Source organism: Neophocaena asiaeorientalis, unplaced genomic scaffold, assembly GCF_003031525.2.
Source record: "Neophocaena asiaeorientalis asiaeorientalis breed wild unplaced genomic scaffold, Neophocaena_asiaeorientalis_V1.1 scaffold118, whole genome shotgun sequence".
Lineage (NCBI taxonomy): Eukaryota > Metazoa > Chordata > Mammalia > Artiodactyla > Phocoenidae > Neophocaena > Neophocaena asiaeorientalis.
The window spans coordinates 1,323,308-1,344,156 of NW_020175528.1; the positions used below are offsets into that span (position 1 = coordinate 1,323,308).

The following is a 20,849-nucleotide window of genomic DNA, read 5'->3' on the forward strand; positions in this document are numbered from 1 at the left end:
TGCCTTGCACTTACTTACTCCATCCTCAAAAAATTCTGGTTCTATTGAGCTGAATTTAGTTCGATGAGAATACGTTGCCCTGAGGTTTACTTTTTCTTACCTTCCCCTTGTGTCTGCATTTCCCCCTCCTCCTTTGCCTTTTCTTCCTTCCTCTCCTTTCTTCTTGTTCAGGATTTCTGAGCCTTGAGAACTACTTTAGGTGTGATCAAATATCTCCAACAGAAAATGACCCTCATTTATATTTAGTTTAATTGGACTCTTCAAAGAGAAATGGTGTGGTCTGATGGGTCTTAGAATCATGGCTGTAGTTGGCCACTCCAGAGAACACCCCAGAACCAGTCTGGGCTCATTCGCTGCTAATATTCCCACATTGGCATTGATCTTGGGATAGAATCTCAAAGCAGGCATGTCAGAAGTCCATCCCCTCAACCCCAGCCAATTCAGAGCAGAAATGAAACTTGAGGATGCGATGTAACCTGTTCTCCTGCCCTGAAGGCTGCAGAGCTAGCCTTGTCCGAGAGGCAGTAACTGGCCTGAGCAACAGCGATGGAATGGGAACCAGCCTTCTTGTTAGAGCCTGCCCACAAGCTGTCTGTCTTGTCCATTATTCCACAACTACATTTGAGAAATGGCCAGGAGGGAATGTAGTGAAAGTGGAGTGTTCATAATGAAATTGAGGATCGACGAAATAATAAAAACCAAAAGCCTAAGGTAAAACTAATATTGACTGACCATCTCAGAAAACATTGTCAATAAAAGATCGGGGCACTTTCCTATATGTAAAATGGGGTGGGGACTTCCTCTCCTGAGTGAGCCTTGAGTGGGAATGTAGAATGTTACTGGAAGCAATTCCCTCGGCGGTCCCCTAAGAAGTAATGGGGCTGCTTGGAGACAGCGCGGTGGGGCAGAGAGGGCGTGGAGTTACGACTCAGCCATACTTGGGGTTTACACCAACTTTCGCTCTGTGACCTTGGGCAAGTAATAACTCCTTTGATCCTTTTTGCTGTTGTTGTTAATTTGTACAGATTAGTATAAAACACCTGCCTTGCAGGGTTGTTGTGACGATTAAACCAGATCACCTGGGCGGAGGTACAAAGCTCGATGCCTGACACACAGCAGCCATGCAGCCGCGTTACCCCTTCTCCTCACGGTGCCTGTGCTTTGTGGGCAGATGCCTGGTCACCCTGAGCCTGAGGCCCCCCTTAAACTCTAGACTGTAGGCACCTCATCCTGGTCACAGCAGTGCAGCTGGGGCAATGTCAGACCAGGCTTGGGGCATGTCAGGTAGATGTTCTCCCTGCGACATTATCTCCTGGGCCCTTTTACAGGTGACACAGTTGAAACCCAGAGAGTCACTATAATTTGACTAAATCAACAAGTCAGTAGTAAACCTGGAACGTGACTCAGGCCCCTGGGCTCAAGCCTGTGTTTTACTCCCCAGCAGCCTATAGCTGGACACCTGGCTGCCCGTGTCATGTGACACTCACACACCCCTTTGCGCTATGAAGGGTCTTTCTGGACACTGCACATTGTCTCCCCAGCAAGCGTGTAAGCTCCCTCAACACAGGAAGAGAACGTGTCTCAAATCTTCATTACTTTCCAGGACACTTACTACAGGGCTTACAGTCAGGGTTCAAGAAACCAACATCCATCAACTGAGATAAAGAAGATATTTTCGTGGTCTTGTTTTAATGCTGAGAAATAGCTATAATACACATGAACCCAGCTGACGGAGAGAAATGTCTTCATTGCACAACATGGTCAGCTCTTCAAGAAGTTGGCTTTTCAGGCTCCACAGGGATTCTGGAACTCACACAAACTCACGCCCACTGTTTGGAGAGAACATGGCAACTCCAAGTGGTGTCCCTGTCCCCGCAGGGAAGTGGTAGGTGAGAGACGTGAAGGGGGGGAGGGCAGAAGGGGGAGGGGGCTACAGCAACGCGGGGTGCTTAAACCGAGAGTAAAGGACAGAGCCAAGCAATGCTGCTCACAGTTACTGAGCAAACAGATCACCTGGGGACCCTCATTAAGTTAGCAGATGCAAACTATTATATATAGGCTGGGTAAACAACAAGGTCTTACGATGTAGCACAGGGAACTATATCCAATATCCTGTGATAAACTGTATAGAAAAGGATATAAGGGCTTCCCTGGTGGCGCAGTTGTTGAGAGACCGCCTGCCGATTCAGGGGACACGGGTTCGTGCCCCGGTCCGGGAAGATCCCACAAGCCACGGAGCGGCTGGGCCCGTGAGCCATGGCTGCTGAGCCTGCGCGTCCGGAGCCTGTGCTCTGCAACGGAAGAGGCCACAACAGTGAGAGGCCCGCGTACCACAAACAAAACAAAACAAAACAAAACAAAAAAGAATATGCATATATATATCTTTCCATTATATATATATAATCGAATCACTTTGCTGTACAGCAAAAATTAACACAATATTGTAAATCAGCTATACTTCAAAAAAAAAAGACATCATGGACACACCAGAAAAAAAAAAAAAAGATGCATATACTGACTCAGGAGGTCCAGGTGGGACCTGGGAGTCTGTATTCCTAACAAGCTCCCCAGGGATGCCCAGGCTGCTGCTTCACAGAGCACACTTTGAAGAATCAAGGATGTTGTCACAAAACAAAAGACACTGAAAGCTTTGGCCTTTTTCTCCTTTCCTCTGCAGTCATTTGTCTTTCGACTGCGGGCAAGTTCCTTAATCTCATACTGGGCAGAGGGCAAACGAGAAACCTCCTGGGAAAAGGGGCAAAGTGAGATATCAGCCAGCTCCCTGCTTGATGAGCACCCACACACCCCACTTTTTCTGCCGGGTACACCGGATGGGGCACATTTCAGTTTTACCATCCAGGACATGAACATGTTGGTCTGAGTCTCTAAAGGCCGCTTCTTTTTTTTTTTTTTTTTTTTTTTTTTTTTTTTTTTTAGCTCACGGGCCCAGCCGCTCCGCGGCACATGGGATCTTCCCGGACCGGGGCACGAACCCACGTCCCCTGCATCGGCAGGCGGACTCTCAACCACTGCGCCACCAGGGAAGCCCAAAGGCCGCTTCTGCGTTGACAATTATCTGTGTGGAGGAAATGGTCTGGTTTTGGGTTTGCAAATCTGGTCCAGTTGAAGCTCTGTGTCCAGTGTGGCCGTTCTCAGGATCCCCGCTCTCTGCCTTCCATCCTCTTGCAGGGGAAATCTGTGCATTCAAGATCCATGGCCAGGAGCTGCCCTTTGAGGCTGTGGTGCTCAACAAGACGTCGGGAGAGGGCCGGCTCCGCGCCAGAAGCCCCATCGACTGTGAACTGCAGAAGGAGTACACGTTCATCATCCAGGCCTACGACTGTGGCACGGGGCCCCAGGAGACGGCCTGGAAGAAATCGCACAAGTGAGTGACCTGATGGAGCTCCCTGGACCCCTCCCACCCCTGCCCTCCCATCTCCATTCACACGCTGTTCTTCAGATATGCATGCGCAGTGGTCGCACCGTGCTGCTCCGGCCTGCCCGACTGCCGGCCAGGTCCCCAGGCCCCTACAGGCATCAGCGTGGGCCTCCTTCTACCCCTAGAATACTTCACCCCTCTGCTCCCCATGAAGATACTCCTATTTTACCATCAGGACTGAGTTCAGATGTCACTTCCTCTGGGAAGCCTTCTGTCAGCCAGCCCATCCCTGCAGACATCGCTGGGACTTTTCCCTGGATTTCTGCCAGGCCATGTGCTTCTCTCCGTCACAGTACTTTTCATCTGGGGTTGTAACTCTCAAATAGAGTTTAGCTCAGCCCCTAACCCAGAGTAAGAGTGGTTCAATTCTTACTGGTTGGAGTGAATGAATAGCGGAGGGAATGGGGAGATAGAGGAAATGAGTCGTCTAAAGCTCTGTAACTAGGAAGGTCAGAGAAGGGGAGGCACCTCTCTGGGGTGGATTCATCTCAGAGGATCAGGGCAAGGACAGGTAAAGGGGTCTCAATGAGAGGGAGGACAGAACACCCAGACAACAGCCACCCCGACTGTCGTGTGGTCTCTCTACTCTCCTGACCTTGGGACCTGAGTCAGTACCTGTGGGAGGTGTGGGAGGATGGTGTGATTCTTTCTTTACCACCATCTCTTCCTTCCTGTGTGTGGTCCTAGGGCCGTGGTCCATATCCAGGTGAAGGACGTCAATGAGTTTGCTCCCACCTTCAAAGAGCCGGCCTACAAGGCTGTCGTGACAGAGGGCAAGATCTACGACAGCATCCTGCAGGTGGAGGCTGTCGACGAGGACTGCTCCCCGCAGTACAGCCAGATTTGCAACTATGAAATCGTCACAACTGATGTGCCTTTTGCCATCGACAGAAACGGTGAGTGTCCCGAGAGGACCCCGGTGAATGGAAGCAGGGAAACAGCTCCACCCCCCACCCCTTTGAAGGCCAAGTGAGGGCTTTGAATGCACTTGGCAGGTGACGCCTCCCTTGCTATCCCTGATGTAGGCTCTGTAACCCAGAACTCAGCCCTGCGCTAGAAGGGATGACCTTACGTAATCAGCAGCCCGGCCAGGTCTAAAACACCCCAGAAACCTCCTCAGTAAATACTATGGAACTCACAATGCCACGCATTTGGATACCGAAGACAGGTTGGTTTTCTGGTAGAATTTTCCTGCCGTCATCCAGATGTGAGCCATGCCATCAACTCAGCCACATCTGAGTTTCCTGTATAACAAGTGTAACATTAGCCACACCACGACAATCTGCTCCCAGACAGAGAGAAGCTAAAAGAGAAGGCGGAGGTTTTGGAAACACCGTCCAAGCTATAGATCCATTCAGGAATCTTTAAAGCTCTTGCCAAGGGTTTTTGAGAACTTCCACCCCAGTGAGAATGAGGAATGAAAGACCCCTCCCACCACACTCCAATCTCAAACTAAGCTTACGGAACTGAAAAGAATCCTAGAAAGCCATTCGGGTATTTCCCCATCACCATTATTAAAAAACTCATGGCAGTGTAAACACCACAGCCAGAGACCCAATCAACTCAGCCCACTTTAACTGTAATTCTCAATAACTTGATAGTAATCAAGTATATTGTGTCATTATTAGCATGAGTGTGTGGGTGTATGTACATTATCCTCACTTTGTTTCAAATAGGATTTAACTGCTCAGTGATGGCAAAGTTGCAAAACCTGAGACTCATCCACACCACAAATGTTTATTAAGTGCCAGGTACAGTGCTGGGAACTGGGAATAGAGATGGGGGGAAGTCAAAACAGAAGCGGGCCTGCCCACATGGAGCTTACCATCTAGCAAAAAAACAAATCAAAATAAAAAAGAGAGAGTCAGGCAGAGTCAAGGGTGAGGGCGGTGCACAAAGAGTGCCATGAACCAGGGTTAGGCAGTGAATTAGCCCTCAGCCTCCTGGTAGCCCACGCCTAGAGGGAAATACCATCAGTCACCTGCTCGCAAATCTTCAGTGCTTCCCGTGTTTCCTGATGTTGAGACCAGGGAGGAACTTACCCTGTGACAGAGTCTTCTGCATCCTGAGAATTGCAGCAGATTCCATAGGGCATGGAGGCCAAGGAGACACCCTCATCCTTGGTCTCCTGGAGTTTATGATCTGTCTCAGAAGATGAAACCAATATTCATCAAACAGACAAAATGGTAATAAGGAAGTTTCCTTAAAAGTTGCTCAAACACGTGGCCAGTGTCAGTTATACACCTGGACATCACTAGATGCTAAGTGTGTAGGACACAAGATCAACGCATGAGAAAGCAAAGGAGAAAATACTGGACTTTAAAGTTTGGTTCAGGACTAAGAAGCAGGTAATTTCAATTAGAAGAACTGCTCCTGATAGCTTTTCCTACAGGCCCTATGAAGTGGCTGGCCTGTCCCCACCACACAGACATACATGACACACGCACACACGTATACACACACACACGCCACTCTACAAAATATGAAACAACTGCTTTGTATGTTTCTGGTCCCCTACGATCAGCTGTGCTGTCTATGTCCACAAGAGCTGTGGAACTTGGGGAGTGACAAGTCCTTGCTGAAGAGCTAGACTGGACATGGGGGAGGGTATCTGGAACAAGTGGTCAAGCTGCCCTAGGCCTCCTGCTTAGTTCTGGAGAGCCAGGACCTGGGAGAGAGGAGATGCAAATTCCTTCACCTGAGGGTAAACTGTCCCCGTCATGAAGATAATTACTCACCTTGATGAGCCATTTCACTAACACATGCCAATTTATTTACCTAGCTGTCTCATTAAAAGTGAGTAATGGTCCTTTGCCAGGCCTTTGCCTCCAGCGTTGGTTTACAGCCTGAGATGAAGAGGAGAGCCGTGCCCCCCCTCCCCGCCCACCCCGCCCATGGCGAGGTTTACAAAAGCATTTCTCAAGTAATGAAGGCAGGACCTAAGGGCAGATGCAGAAGCAGCTCCCATTCTAATGAGCTTCCCAGTTGGCCCTTATCCATCACTTCTCCCAGTGACCTTCCCAGCTCCTTGAAGAAGTTCTTTGCATGCACATTCGAAAAAGTACTGCTGGGCTTCCCTGGTGGTGCAGTGGTTAAGAATCCACCTGCCAATGCAGGGGACACGGTTCCAGCCCTGGCCCGGGAAGATCCCACATGCCTCAGAGCAACTAAGCCCGGCGCACCACAACTACTGAGCCCACGCGCCACAACTACTGAAGCCCGCACATCTACAGCCCATGCTCCACAGCAAGAGAAGCCACTGCAATGAGAAGCCCGCGCACCACAACAAAGAGTAGCCCCCGCTCGCTGCAACTAGAGAAAGCCCACGCGCAGCAACGAAGACCCAACGCAGCCAAAAATACAATAAATAAAGTAAAATAAATTAATTTTTAAAAAAAAGGAAGAGCACTGCTGAGTTGGGCTCCACTCATTCAGGCCCCAGGACTTTTTCTTTTAACGCAAGACTCAACCTCTTCCAACCAGAAGTCTTCAGCCTCCCTTCCCTTGAATTCCTCCCCTGAAAAATGATGGCAGTAACAGTCCCTGCCCCACTGCGGGGTAGTGAGGCCTCAGGGAGAGGCAGTGCCTGGGGATGATGTTCACAGGTACTTAGCATATAGCGTTCCATTCATGGGGCCACGATTATTAGATATTTACCTGGGTGACTGGGACATGAAGGGTATTCATTCCCCATGGATTTACAGACTGAAATTATGAGCCAGTAACTGAGCTGGTGGCATTACCTCCCTCTTGGGAAATTCTGGATCCATTTCAGACGGCTCCCAGCCCCCCATCTTCTAGCATTTGGCTGGTCTCTCTGAGATTGGGAGGGCCTCGTTCCTCACTTCCATTGAACTGATGGAAAAACTGATTCCTAAAGCATGAAGAGCTAGCCAAATAGCAGCTGTCACCTCAGTGGCAGAGTGGGGACTGGAGCCAGGTCCCCTGAGTGTTGGTCCCAAAGCCCTTTCACCAGTGATATTATCACTGTCTTCAGTGACATTTGACAGGAACACGTGGCAGTGGTATTTAAGTTCAAAAATACAAAGGTGTCTTAATCCTACGTCTACCACTCTGTATGTGTGTGTGTGTGTGAGAGAGAGAGAGGTCCTTGACAAGCTACTTAAACCTGGCCTCAGATCCTCATTGTAACATGGGAATTAAGTACTGCACTCAGCCAGGGATGGCAATGATGGCTAAGGGAGCATCGGGGCTCTCGGTGACACCCGGTCTCCACTTGGCAGACTTTTCGACCTTCCAAGCAGTGGTTGGTCTCATGCAGCCTCTGCTGAGCCCTCCACAGGCTGTCCTGGTGAGTAACAGGCATCGGATACCTATGAGCACATTGTGTCCTCAAGTCTGTTTGTTCTCCAAGTACGTGAAGACACTTCTCTTCCACCTGAATAGAAGAGAAACGCACGTCCTTTGTGGAAAACAAGGGAAGCATAGAAAAGTATAAGAAGAAGTAAGTCACCTGTAATCCCACCCAAGAGAACCACTACTGACATTCTACCAGCACTTCTTCTATGAAGTTCTTGTACAAAATAAGGCCACGCTTTCCTTGCTTTTCTTTATCTTCCCCTTTTCACTTAAGGTTCGATTGTGTGGATTTTTTCCATCCATAAACATGCTTCGCAATTAGCACGAACAGCAGTCCGTCTAAGCAGAGAATCGGGCTTAGCTTGCCTCTTACTATTGGGCATCCAGTTTCTTTACTCTTTTTCAGTGTAATAAATAATGCTTAGATGAACATATTTGCACCTCTGTCTGCAATTTTTATCATTAATTCTGGAGTCAGTTGTTAGACGTGGAATTGCATGGCCAAAAGGTACGAACACTTGCAAAGTGACTGGCCTGCATACGTTTCCTACAGGGCGACTCCGATTTAAATTCCATCAGAAGGAGGGTGCAGGTAAGTACACTTGTCTCATTGCAACCCCTACTTCACCTGAGGTTTTAAAAAATACCTTCACTATGACACGTGGTAGGTACGGATAGTTCTTTGAGAGTTAACCTTCCCAAGTTCATCTGGAACAGAGAAATAAGCCCAGAGATCAGTACTCACCTGGGTTAACTGTGGACTCAGTTCTCCTGAGAAGGCACCTCTAGGAGAAATCATTCACGTGTGGGGAAAATAACACAATTGTCACAGAAGCAAAAAGCAGGGCTGTTTCTGATCTTTCAAAATGTTTTTAAATGTGTGACTTAGCCAAACACGACCCTTGCCTCTACAACCATCAGTGAAAATATTATACTCTGATGCTTCAAATCCGGTGCTCTGAAACCCATTCTCCCATGCGTGAAGTCGGTCGTGGTGGAGAAAGTAAAGTAGTTTCTCAGTTTCATTAAGACTTCTTACAGAAGGGGAGCTGCCGTAAATTGAGCCAAGGATTGCGGGCTCGTATGTTTATTTATTTTTCTACCGCAATCGGTAGTGTTTGGTCTGCTGAATGTCACACGGACAGTAAACCCCGAGCCTTCCTCTTCTACGAAGTGTATCTTTTGAGAGCCATTTAACTTTAAAGAAAGTTAAAACCTTTGTTCAATTAGATGTTGCTGAAACATACTTCTCGTGGTCCTATTGCAGTACTTCCACCTGGCAGAAGTCCTCCCCTGTGATGGCTCTAACCACGAACTAATTTATTAACAGAAGCCACAGGGGATGTTACCAACCCCACAGTGAGCTGTTGCAGATGTGCTTGGGGCCCCGAGCTGAGACCGAAACAAATATTTGGAGAAAAAGGAAAGGGATTCTGAACATCCGCCACAAGGCCAAAGATACAGCAAACACATTTTTATTCAGAGATTCTTGACCGGCTTTGTTAAAGGAAATTTGACTTCCAGTCACTGGCCGCAGTTGCATTTTTAGAAACAGTCCAGAGCAGATAGCAGAAGAAATGATTCCAATTCTTGGTCCAATGTCTTGGGCAACTTCGTACCCCCTGACCCTCCACACCCTGACATATGCTCACATTCGTAGCACCTGCTCATGACCTCGTGCTGAGTACTGTCTTACTAATATTGAGTGATGGGTGGATGAATTTTTCCTATCTTTAACACGTGATGTGGCTTTTCTAATTTTCCGAGCTTTCTTGGGTCAGTCCCTGTTGTCTCAATTTGCATGAACAATATACATCAGTTGGAATGGAAGAAAACTCATTAAAAAGTTTCCCCTTAGTTTTGATGAAACATAAAAATATACCTGAGTCACACAGACATAGAGAACAGACTTGTGGTTGCCAAGGGGGTTGTTTGGGATTAGCAGATGCAAACTAGTATTACATAGGATGGATGAACCAGGTCCTACAATATAGCACAGGGAAGTATATTCAATATCCTGTGATAAATCATAATGGAAAAGCATATGAAAAATAATGTATATCTATGTATAAATGAATCACTTTGCTGTACAGCAGAAATTAACACAGCATTGTAAATCAACTATACTTCAATAATTTTTTTTTTAATTTTAACAAAGGTGCACAAAAATGAAATATATATACCTGAGTCAGCCATTCCATGTTTGTGTATTTGCTTGTTGGTTTATTTGGGGTTTTTTTGTTTTTTTAACATCTTTATTGGAGTATAATTGCTTTACAATGGTGTGTTAGTTTCTGCTTTATAACAAAGTGAATCAGTTATACATATACATATGTTCCCATATCTCTTCCCTCTTGCGTCTCCCTCCCTCCCACCCTCCCTATCCCACCCCTCCAGAGGGTCACAAAGCACCGAGCTGATCTCCCTTTGCTGTGCGGCTGCTTCCCACTAGGTATCATCGGTTTTACATTTAATAGTGTATATATGTCCATGCCACTCTCTTGATTTCGCTGGCAAAGAATGATGATATTGTTTGAATTCTAATTTGCTGTCAGCTCCACCATTGAAAAAAAAAAAAAAAAGCCAGAATGAAATTATTCTCAACAAAGGGAGACTTTAAGCTCTGGGAATCAAAAAGTAAAAAGTAGGGCTTCCCTGGTGGCGCAGTGGTTGAGAGTCCGCCTGCCGATGCAGGGGACACGGGTTCGTGCCCTGGTCCGGGAAGATCCCACATGCCGCGGAGCGGCTGGGCCCGTGAGCCATGGCCGCCGAGCCTGCGCGTCTGGAGCCTGTGCTCCACAACGGGAGAGGCCACAACAGTGAGAGGCCCGCGTACCGCAAAAAAAAAAAAAAAAAGTAAGAAGTATTAAATGCACATCAGGCCTTGATTCATTTTTTGAAACCAAAATTGTATTTCAGCAAAAATAATCAATTAAAAGTTTGCTCATCAATTGTCAAAGATTTATTTCTGAACCATAATATCAAACCCACAGGAACAAATACACACAAATGGCTCAGAAACAATGTCTGGTCTCTCTTGAAGGAGAAAAATGTCTTTGCCACCAGGGCAAGGAATCTGTTATTCTGTGTAGCTTTCAGAAGAGAGGTCACACGTTTTCTCGTATTGATTTTACTTCCTATTTGGTAGCAAAATAATGTGAGACGAGGCAATGAACGTTCCTGGCGAAGAGCCCAGATGTTAAAAAATACGTGTCGGGACATTTCTGAATTCCATCTTTTTCCCAGAGATTTCATGTCAGATGAGCATACGTTGCCCTACATTAGGGACACAGCCTAATGTAGGGTTAGTTTGGTGCAGTTTAGGGTGGTCTTCTGACGACCCCGTACTTAACACAACCAGTTGGATTCCAGATGTGTGGGCAGAATTACCCGGCAGTTCCGTTCCACAGCTGGGGTGGCTCCAGCCAGCAGTTCCTGAGAGTCTGCCACCAAGGCACAAGCAGGTCACATGTGGAAGCCACGTCCCTACTTGCCCTAGTCTTTACAAAGAGATAGGGAAAGGGGACATTTTATTCTGGTGAAGGTTGAAAGAGGGCAGAAGGGATTTTGAAGAACTGCAACGTGGTTAACTTGATCTGAAATGATTTTCAATGTCCCTGTATCTTCAGGCAACGTCAGGAACACGGAAAAGCTGAGCTATGACAAGCAACGCCAGTATGAGATCCTGGTGACCGCCTACGACTGTGGACAGAAGCCTTCAGCTCAGGACACCCTGGTGCAGGTGGACGTAAAGCCAGTTTGCAAGCCTGGCTGGCAAGGTGGGCCTGCTCTTGTCAGTACTGTTGGGTGAAGGCAGCTTGGCCATGTGTATAGGAGGTGCTGGACTTGCCCTCCAATCATCACAATGCATCACTAGAGGAATTTGTAAAGCACAGGCACTCTGCTGTGAGAAATAGAGTAGCCTGTTTGTTCCTACAACTCCTGGGCGATATAGTACCCCCATTTTACAGCTGAGAATGTCCAAGCCAACTCATCCAACTCGTGTGCCCAGTTTGTCCAGTGTGCCCTTTCTCAAGTCTCATGACCTCTTCCTATCAATAGGAATTGTCCCACAGTGCTCAGGAGAAAGGGCCGATTCACTTTACCTAAGGGCTCGGAGTTCAGCTGGTGCATTTCAAGTTTTAATAATTGCTCAGCACCTGGGGAAGGTTGCATGTTCCTTGGGCTTGCACAGAGGGCGTACAGGAAGAGGCTGGAGATCCAGAATCCAGCCTCTGTGTTAGGGGGTTTCTAAAGTGTTGGCTCTGGTAATGGAGAAGCAATGGCCTTCGATGGAGATGGATATCTGTGCTAGTTTAGATCTTTTAGGATGCAAAGACAGAAGGTTCAGGTTACCCTTTGAGGATGCAGGTGTAGCAATGAACTAAGGGCAAATAAGGATGGGAAGGCCAGCTGCAGAGATGGAGCTCGCAGACGATTGGATGGTTTATGGAATAACATAAACCATGTTTATGGCACCAATAGTTCCGGTGGCCGAGCAGGGATGCTGGAGTTATCTCTGTGCCACCGTTTTGGTTGTTGATATGCTGTCGCAGGGTTCTGCTTACACATAACTTAGGGCGTGCCATGGTTTCATCCACTTTGTGCCTCTGTCTGCTGCCTTCCCTTCATAGGTCTTAAAAGCTTCAGGGCCCCTGTTACGTTCTACCTCTTTCTCTATCTCTCTCTCTCTGTATCTTTCATTCTTAACTCCCCAAGAGAGGGTGCGATTAGCTGTGTTGGTCGTTCATGTCCCTATGGGACAGGCTGATGCCAGACCACATATAGGTCACTGGTCAGACCTTGAATGGCTGCCTTTTAGGCAGGCATTTATCCCTAATCCAATTCAGCAGGCCAGACTGGCAGGACCTCATGGTGCAAAGCTAGGACACCTGAGGACCCAACTGGGTCATTGCCCTCAGATCGTCCCCTGCACAACTTTATCTTACTTCATCTTGCAACTAGAAAGATGGGAGGGGGTAATTAAATCCACCTCTGGAGAGAACCGGAATCGCTTGCCTTTGAACAAAGTAGACAAGGTGAAATGCTGAGTAGGAGAGACACAGCTAAGACGTGTGAGAGGTAAAGAACAAAGGAGAGTCTTCTCTGTGTCTGTCTATTTCAAGCAAGAGACAGAGAAAAAGGAACAAGCCAGAGTGGGAATCTGTGTGTCCCTGACCTCAGGGGGCCTGCACTCTGGTTGAGTGTAATTCACTAGACCCTGAGGACCCTGAGGGCAGGAGTCTGTCTCTTTTGTTCACAGTGGAATTTCTCAGGTTTAGCACATGTCTGGCCCCAATGGTAGGTGCTCAAGTAACAGTCATTGAATGAATGAACGAATGAATGAATGAGTGCAAAGCTATCTGAGTGAAGAACTCACCTTGTTTTATTCTGACGTGTAACAACTGGCCCCAGTGAAAGTCCCACTTTTGAAAAGAAAGCCTGGAAAGAATATAAAAGCTTTCTAAGCTCGGAACGAGCTCACAATGGGATTTAAAGTGAGGAAAGCAAAACACAAGGCCATATCTGGAGAATGAACCCAATCTTTTTTGTCTTTGATAAATGAGACACCTACAGATTTGGAATCACATTGAAATATATTTAAATGTAATTTCCTAATGGAGTTTGTACTTGTTTCAGTGTTAAATGTATGCAAAGTGAAACGTGTTAATAATGTTTCATCCTGCATGTGAAGAATGCGTGGGGCCCCTACCTCGGGGCATGAGGCTATTTTCAGCTCTAGACAGGGAGGTCCAGGAGGCAGGGATGCTATCCATCTACTGGTGTGTCTGCAGCCCCAGCACTGGGCCAGGCACAAGGCAGGTGATTGGCAAGTGCTGAATGCATGAATGAATGGTGAAAAATGTACCTTTGTGTGGAACAAAGACGAGAGGGAAGCAGCACCTCCCTGAACCTGCTCACCGTGCCAGGCAAAGCGACGTAAGCAGGTGTAACATCTGGACCAACCACTTGATGGTGGCTCCCTGCCTAAGTCTGCCAGCCTTGTTTGTTTGTCTGCTTCGTTTTGTTTTGTTTTGTTAACCACAGATGAAGCAGGCTGCTCCTCGCTGGCAGAGCCCATCCAGTTCCTAGGGGAAAGGCTGGTTCTTCCTGAAGCGGGTGTCGGGTGAAGGCTACACCGTATAAAATAGGAGAGGAACCAAGAGACGGGAGGCCATTCAGGGCACAGTGAACAATGTCAGGAAGCCGGTCTGCCTTGCGGAGGGGGTGTGGACTGGGGAGCAAATGGGGAGCGAATTTGGAGCAGTCGGTGGAGGGGAGGGTTGGTAGCCAAGATTTTGGATGCCAGGGTGAGGAGCCGCGATGCTCCCCAAGCCCTTGGGACCCAGCTGTGAGTGCGGGCTCTGCGGACATGTGCCGGGCGTAATTGCCCAGAACAGAGGCTCCTCCCTGAGCTGACTTCTCTCAAGCAATGACGGTCACCAAGCAATCGCAGTTTGGCAGTTCAAATTCTTGTACCTGTTCTAAGTCATTCCCCTCCAGGCAGGAGGGGACTGCAGCATAGTGAAAGCAATCCATCATGCTCAGAGCCTTCTGTCCCCTGGACCACTCGCTTCCAGTCAGTGCCATCACAAGCCCTTTCTGCGCTCAGCTTGTCCCAGGGAGCTAGCTACGCTGGAGGAGCAAGGGACCTGCTCACAGCTAGAACCCTCCCTCCCTTCCAGACTCCAGTGATGCCCCAGGCCTTCTTTTCCATCACAATAACCCCTTCCAGGAATGTAGGGCTGCCACTTTCCCAAGGCGATGCTGGCCTTACCCAGCTGTACACGAAGGACATCCCACCCCCTGGCTCTGCTGCCACCTGCCTTTCAGACCTTGGCTAAGGCACCATCTGCTCGGGCTATGGTATTCCATTCTCTGTCTTTTTTCTGTGGGTGAATATTGTCTTCCCAGAAATGAAATGGGCTCCCTGAGGGTACAACTACATTCCTCACGGTCCCTGGCACTCCCCGAACTTTCTGTCCATCACCTAAAAGCTTGCTTACCACCATCACTCACCAATGGCAGAGCAGGGCTTATCAGAGGCTCAGCTGGCAGCAAAGGGAGGAAGGCTTTGCATCCATAAAATGACCCCAGGGTACCAGGTATATGCGCCTTGCTCTTACGTGAGTTTTGTCTTCTCGGCTGTATTCTGAGAGTGTAATTCTGAGTAGGTGGTAAGGGTCAGCTTTCTCTGCAGGGGTAGGTGGAGATTTACCTAAGGAAATGTCACTCCCATTCTCAGCTGCCCAGGACAGAAGAGCATCCTCGAAGCATCAGCTAGACCTGTGTGGGTGAAAGGGAGAACTAAACCTCTGTGTTTTGTCCTGAGCTCTGAGAACACGCAGTATCCCTATAGCAGCTCTTACTCATGGAGATGGATGATTCTAACAGGAGCCAGAAAAAAGGTGTGCCTGCAGCACACATGCTAAAGATGAGCTTGTGCTTTTCATGCCAGGCATCTGCACTTGCAGTCTTCTTAGTGTCTGCTTCCCTTCTGCCAAGCGGTTATAGGTACCCACGCCTGAGGACTTCGGGAAGAATCTGCATCCGTCCATGGGTCAGAGCACTGCAGAGGATGCAGTGCCCTCAGAGGCTCTCAGGGGGATGGGGGCAGTAATAGCAATGGACACAGCCAGAGATGGCACTACTGAGCCCTGCTCGTAGGGACCACAGACTGTGTCCTAGAGGAGCATTTGCAACTCAGTTGCTGGTTTGAGGGTTTTGTTTGTTTAGTGTTTACATTATGTTATGTAGTGTCATACTGAGAAACACATCTCTTCTTTTTCCCTTCCTTTATTGTTCTCTATAATCCCTCGGCCCGTCTCTTTCTCTGTTTCAAGCTGAAAACATTGTCTGCACAACACTTACTTAGGACATTTTCCCTTTTATTGTTGCAAGTCAGATTTTGTATTTATTATTACCTGCTCCTGCCACCCAAGACCCAAAGTTCAGTCTGTCGCTGTCCCCTTTATGCAAAACAGCTCCCCTCTGAAGAGAACCACTATAGACTCTCTCCCTGGCCCTTCACCGTTTCTTTCCCAGGCATGTTGCTGACCAGACATCCTGCCATTCTGGATCTGAAGTTCCCACATCAAATCAGCTTTCCAGACTCCAGCCCCCGCAAAATCCCATCTTCATTTTCCAACTTCATCCCACGGCACCATCCCACGGCAGCCAATTACGCCTCACCCAGCATCGGTTCACCCAACGCTGCAGGTTCCTAGAGCTTCTCCCTCGGGCCCAATTCCTGCCCCTATTACCTTCACAGTAAGGTGTCTTATTTCATATAGAAAGAAAAGGAGATGCAGCCACATAACGAACCATTTCTTCTCTGTTCTTTTGGGCTTGAATAATTCTCCAGGTGCGTCAAACTGTCTCGGCGTTTCTACCATTCCACAAACCAGGCCTTCGTTAGGAAGGAGAAGGGTGCCTTTGAGAGGAATGCTTCTCAAATCTGAATGTGTACATGAGCACCTGGGAGGCTGGGTAAAATCCAGATTCTAACTTAGTAAGTCTGGGGTCGATCTGCATGTTCCTGGTCCATGGCCTTCATTTGGAGTGAGAAGGTCATGCGGAAAATACTTCTAAACGCCTAGAGTATGTCTAAGATTTTTGTGCTGAAAAGACAGCAGCCTGAAAGCTGCTGGTTGAGATTAATTTTCCCTTAGTTATTCGCACTGTGAGATAACTGAAACTGACACACACGACGCAGTAGGAGATACTCTGACGTGAATTCATTTACCCTTTACTGAAGGCCCACTGTGTGCTGAAAGGCCAAGAATACAGAGGAAAAAAGGCCTACCAGGACTCATAGTATAGAAGGCAATATGGGGGACACAAGCTCTGCTGGAGGGAGCACTGGGGACACAAGGGAGAGGCATTTAACCTTGCAGGGCCCCTGCGGCAGAGGCACCTGGGATCAATCTTGAAGGATAATAGTTTTAGCACAGCGAAGAGGAGTGTTCCAGGTTAGGGAGCAGATGTCAGGAAGCTGGGAGGGAGGATGGTGTGGCCAGGGCATGGGGGACAGCATTGGACAGGCCAGTGGGGGCCAGATCAAGAGGGAGACCTCCTGTGTTACCCCAAGGGCAGTGGGGAGCCCAGAGGCTTTCACGCCCTGATGTGATGAGGGGTGATCTTGGAGAAGAAGGACTTTCTGGCCAACCACGTAGATGGTGGCTGGGATGCAGAAATTGGGGCAGGGACACCAGCTGAAAAGGATGATTTTCCTGAGCGCACTAAGCAGAGCACTTCTGGAAAAGTTTCTAAAGTCACGTATTTATTCCAAAACCAATTCAAATTACTGAGCAGCAAAGGAGGTTAGATTTTCAGGCAAATCCCATGAGACCCGATAGGCTAGGGGACAAGACGCAGTCAGCATGCCTTGGGTAGAGTAAACCACTGCTAAGCCTTGTCAAGTATATATTCTGTCCCTTCTGCAGCTGTCCACTTGCCTGCCACCCTGCCAAGGAGAGAAATACCCAGGCCCCAGGGGTCAGTCGGCTTCACCCTGCCCCTTGCAAAAGTCAGATCAATTATTGATCAAGTACCACAAAGAGCTGACTTAGGTTTGACTACTTTAGAGGCATTGACTTTGGATCACAGAGTGATAAGCCCATGTAGGTACCCAGATTTGCTTAAACAGAAACAGGCAGGCTCAGAAGGTGGCGATGTGTCCATTGGAGGACTCTGGTGATGTCACCCTTGTTGCAGGCTGAAAGACAGAGCAAAGGGTGGCTCCTTGCCCTCAGTTCCCTCCTTCACTGTCCTGCCAGGGAGTCCAAGATACTACCATTAGGGTACCAACATTGTGTTCTAAAGGATTGTTAAAAAACAAAATTCAGTGTAGTAAATGTGAAGATCTGATTGGTTTTATTCGACAATTCATGAATTGGGCAGCGCCCAGTGTTCAGAGGGGTTGTAAAAATGGAGGGTTTTTATTGAAGGAGGGAGGGGTGAGAAAGTTACTAGCAAAAGAAAAGAAAGAATTGTTTCTGGCCAGGTCACCTTCTTTTGGGAGAAGGGCAAGGGTCTATTATTCATATTACCTCTTCTTCCTTTGTGGGATGTAAAGGGTCTCCATTGACCAGAAAATTCCAGACTGTCCAATTAAGATTACATCCCTAGACTATCTTATATACTGGAAACTAATATAATATTGTAAATTAACTATACTTCAGAAGGAAGGAAGGAAGGAAGGAAGGAAAAAGAAAGAAAGAAAGAAAGAAAGGAAGGAAAGAAGGAAGTGGGGAGGGAGGGAGGAAAAAGAAAGGAAAGGAAAGGATGGAAGGAAGGAAGGAAAGAAAAGAAACAGAAAGAAAGAAAGGATTACATGCCTGGGGAAGGTCAAAACCGTAGTCAGGTCAGGTATTAAATCTATGTTTGGTATCACGGGCTTTAGCACAGGTAGTGCCTTTTTGGGCCTGTGGTTTTCTTTAACAGTTCCCCCCTTTTGGTCAAACTCTCAGCCTAACTGAGAGATGTGATCAAAAGTTAAGGCAATAACACCACTCTCACCTGTTGCTCTGTAGTTCTCACAGCTTTGTTGATCCTTGGCGTGGTATCTATAGGTCACAGTGTCTTTGCTTAATCCCTGTGACATTCACAGGTCACAGTTCCAGGCCCATAATGCTTAAGTTGATCATTCTCTTCATTTTTTTTCTGATGTTCCAGTCTTAGGGAGATCATTTGCTTGGTAGTTAGCAACTGCAAACATGCATTTAAAGGGTTTTGAGAGAATACAACACACCAGGGTTATTATTATGACTATAATAAGCACGATAATTCTCAATGTTTGGAGTGCACTTCAGAGCCATGGCCCCCAAGACCCAAACCAATCAAAGAAAGACCCCACTGAAGCAGTCCCCCTCTTAAGCCAAGTGGCTTGTTCAGTAATCCTACGTAACTGAGTTTCAACTTCCCTATAGTGTCAACTCAGGTATAGCAGGTGGTGTTGGGTACGGCACAGACACCTTGTTCAGCTAAAAGGTAATCAAAGGCTATTCTATTATCAAGAAAAACCTTGACCAGAGAGTATAAAGACCTTTGCTGGACAGCTAGTGCTTTTGCAACAGAATTTGTAACGTCTCCAAGTATTAAGGAGAGATTTCTGATCATATCTCACTTGTATTTACTCCTAACCAGGAGATGGATTTACTCCCTGCATTTGAAACTGTGCATCTCAGGTTGGGACTTGAACCCACATGGCTGGGACTCGAACCCGGCCAAAACCCAGACTGGGACTCAAACCCACGTGGATGGGACTGGAGCCCAGCCAAAAACCACAGTCTTCCAAATGAGATCACACACCTGGTTTCAGGACTTAATGAAGCTCAGGTTCTTGATGTCTTATCGCAGAAAGAATTCAGTGAGAGACAAAGTAATAGGTAAGAAGTGGATTTATTTAGAGAGAAACACACTCCACAGAGTGTGGGCCATCTTGGAAGGTGAGAAAGGCACCAGCGTATGGGGTTGTCCGTTTTTATAGGAGTGGATAATTTCATAAGCTAATGAGTGGAAGGAGTATTCCAGCTCTTTTAGGAAGGGGCGGGGATTTCCAGGAATTGGGCCACTGCCCACTTTTTGATCGGTTATGGTCTTGGAAATGTCATGGCACCTGTGGGTGTGTCATTTAGCTTGCTGATATGAGCGTATACTGAGGTTCAAGGTCTAGTGGAAGTCAACTTGTCCGCCATCTTGGACCCATTTGGTTCTAATCAGTTTATGTCATGTCCTCAGGCTGTGTCATTCTTTCAATGGCTGTGCCCTGGCTCCTTCCCTCCTGCTTCACATTTAGCTGCTCAATCCAGGGGTCAGTCAATGCATGTGGAAAGAGAATCTCCTTTGTCATTTTAGCAGATGAAAGAAAACCAAGTTTTAGTTTGGGCTGCACCCTGCAGGCCTCTAAGGCCTGTGCTTGCCCAGCTTCAAGACCAAAGAAAGAGCCCGGAATCAGCAACAGAGACGTCAGTGGTTTAATGGATGGGGGAGCTTACACGTCTGAAGCAAGGTCCTGCATAGACACCCCACCACCGCGTGCAGCAGCGGATGGTGGGCAGGACAGGGTGGCCGTCTTCACTCCCCAGGGGATGGGGAGATTGCCAGTTATACGGGAACTTGACATCAGGTTGGCTCATTAGTTACCAGGGAAACCAGCAGAGGGGCACACCCCTCACCACCCCTTTGATATGCTGTCACTAGCTGGGGCCTGGGGTAAGTATGTAGTCATGCATGTAGGGTGTAGGTGAAGCAGGCACTGGTCTGGCAGGGGAGGTACAGAGAGCAAGAGAACAGCCATTTTGAGTGGCCTGACCATATACTGATAGTAAAGCATATTTTAACACCCTTATGATATCGATTCAATTTTAACCAGTTTGATGGATTATACAAGGTAAAATTCCATCTTTTTCTCGCTCTCATCAACTTTCTGTACACAATTTAGTTTGTCCTTCATAACCAGAAGTTCTAGTTTAGGCAAAATTACTCTCATTTCCCTTAATAGGAATGCATTTCCATACCTCATATCTTTTCTTAACCAAGAAACACATCTCACTTTCCTTGCATATAAAGTTGTGTCCCTTATTATTACGAATAGCTTTAATTACGTATATGAATTAGAATTCTTAACTCTTAGAAACCTTAATTTCTAGTGAAAACTCAGAAGTAAGCAATTTTGAACCACATGTCAGACGAGCATTTTTTTTAGATTGACAAATTTATGAACGCATTTCATAATTTCTAGAAACATGTGTTTCTTCACAGGACAGTCTTTCAGCGTGACACAAAACATGTTTACTAATGAAGCTGTGCACCTCTGATTGGAACTTGAACCCATGGTCTTTTAATTAGAATCACTCACCTGGTGACTGGACTCACTGAGGCTCAGGTTCTTTGTGTCTCAGCACAGAAGGAATTTAGTGAGAGGCCAAGTGATAGGCAAGAAGTAGATTTATTAACATAGGACACTTGTGAGGGAAGCAAGTGGGCAGGCGAGGGGGCTCTGCCCCACAGATTAAGCAGGTTACATTTTTATAATCAAAAGAAAGTGGAGGAGGGGAGAAGACCACCTTCTTCCTCATTCTTCAAG

The 20,849-nt window shown here is 47.3% G+C and overlaps 1 protein-coding gene across 1 annotated transcript in view; it reads left to right on the forward strand.

Annotated features, from left to right (window-relative positions):
* Positions 1–20,849, forward strand: part of CLSTN2 (calsyntenin 2) — a 511,540-nt gene that overhangs the window by 359,958 nt on the left and 130,733 nt on the right. Inside the window, exons 3-5 of the mRNA XM_024769029.1 lie at positions 3,190–3,385; positions 4,127–4,335; positions 11,389–11,538. Of these exons, the coding sequence (XP_024624797.1) occupies positions 3,190–3,385; positions 4,127–4,335; positions 11,389–11,538 (555 nt within the window). The remainder of the gene's footprint in view (positions 1–3,189; positions 3,386–4,126; positions 4,336–11,388; positions 11,539–20,849) is intronic.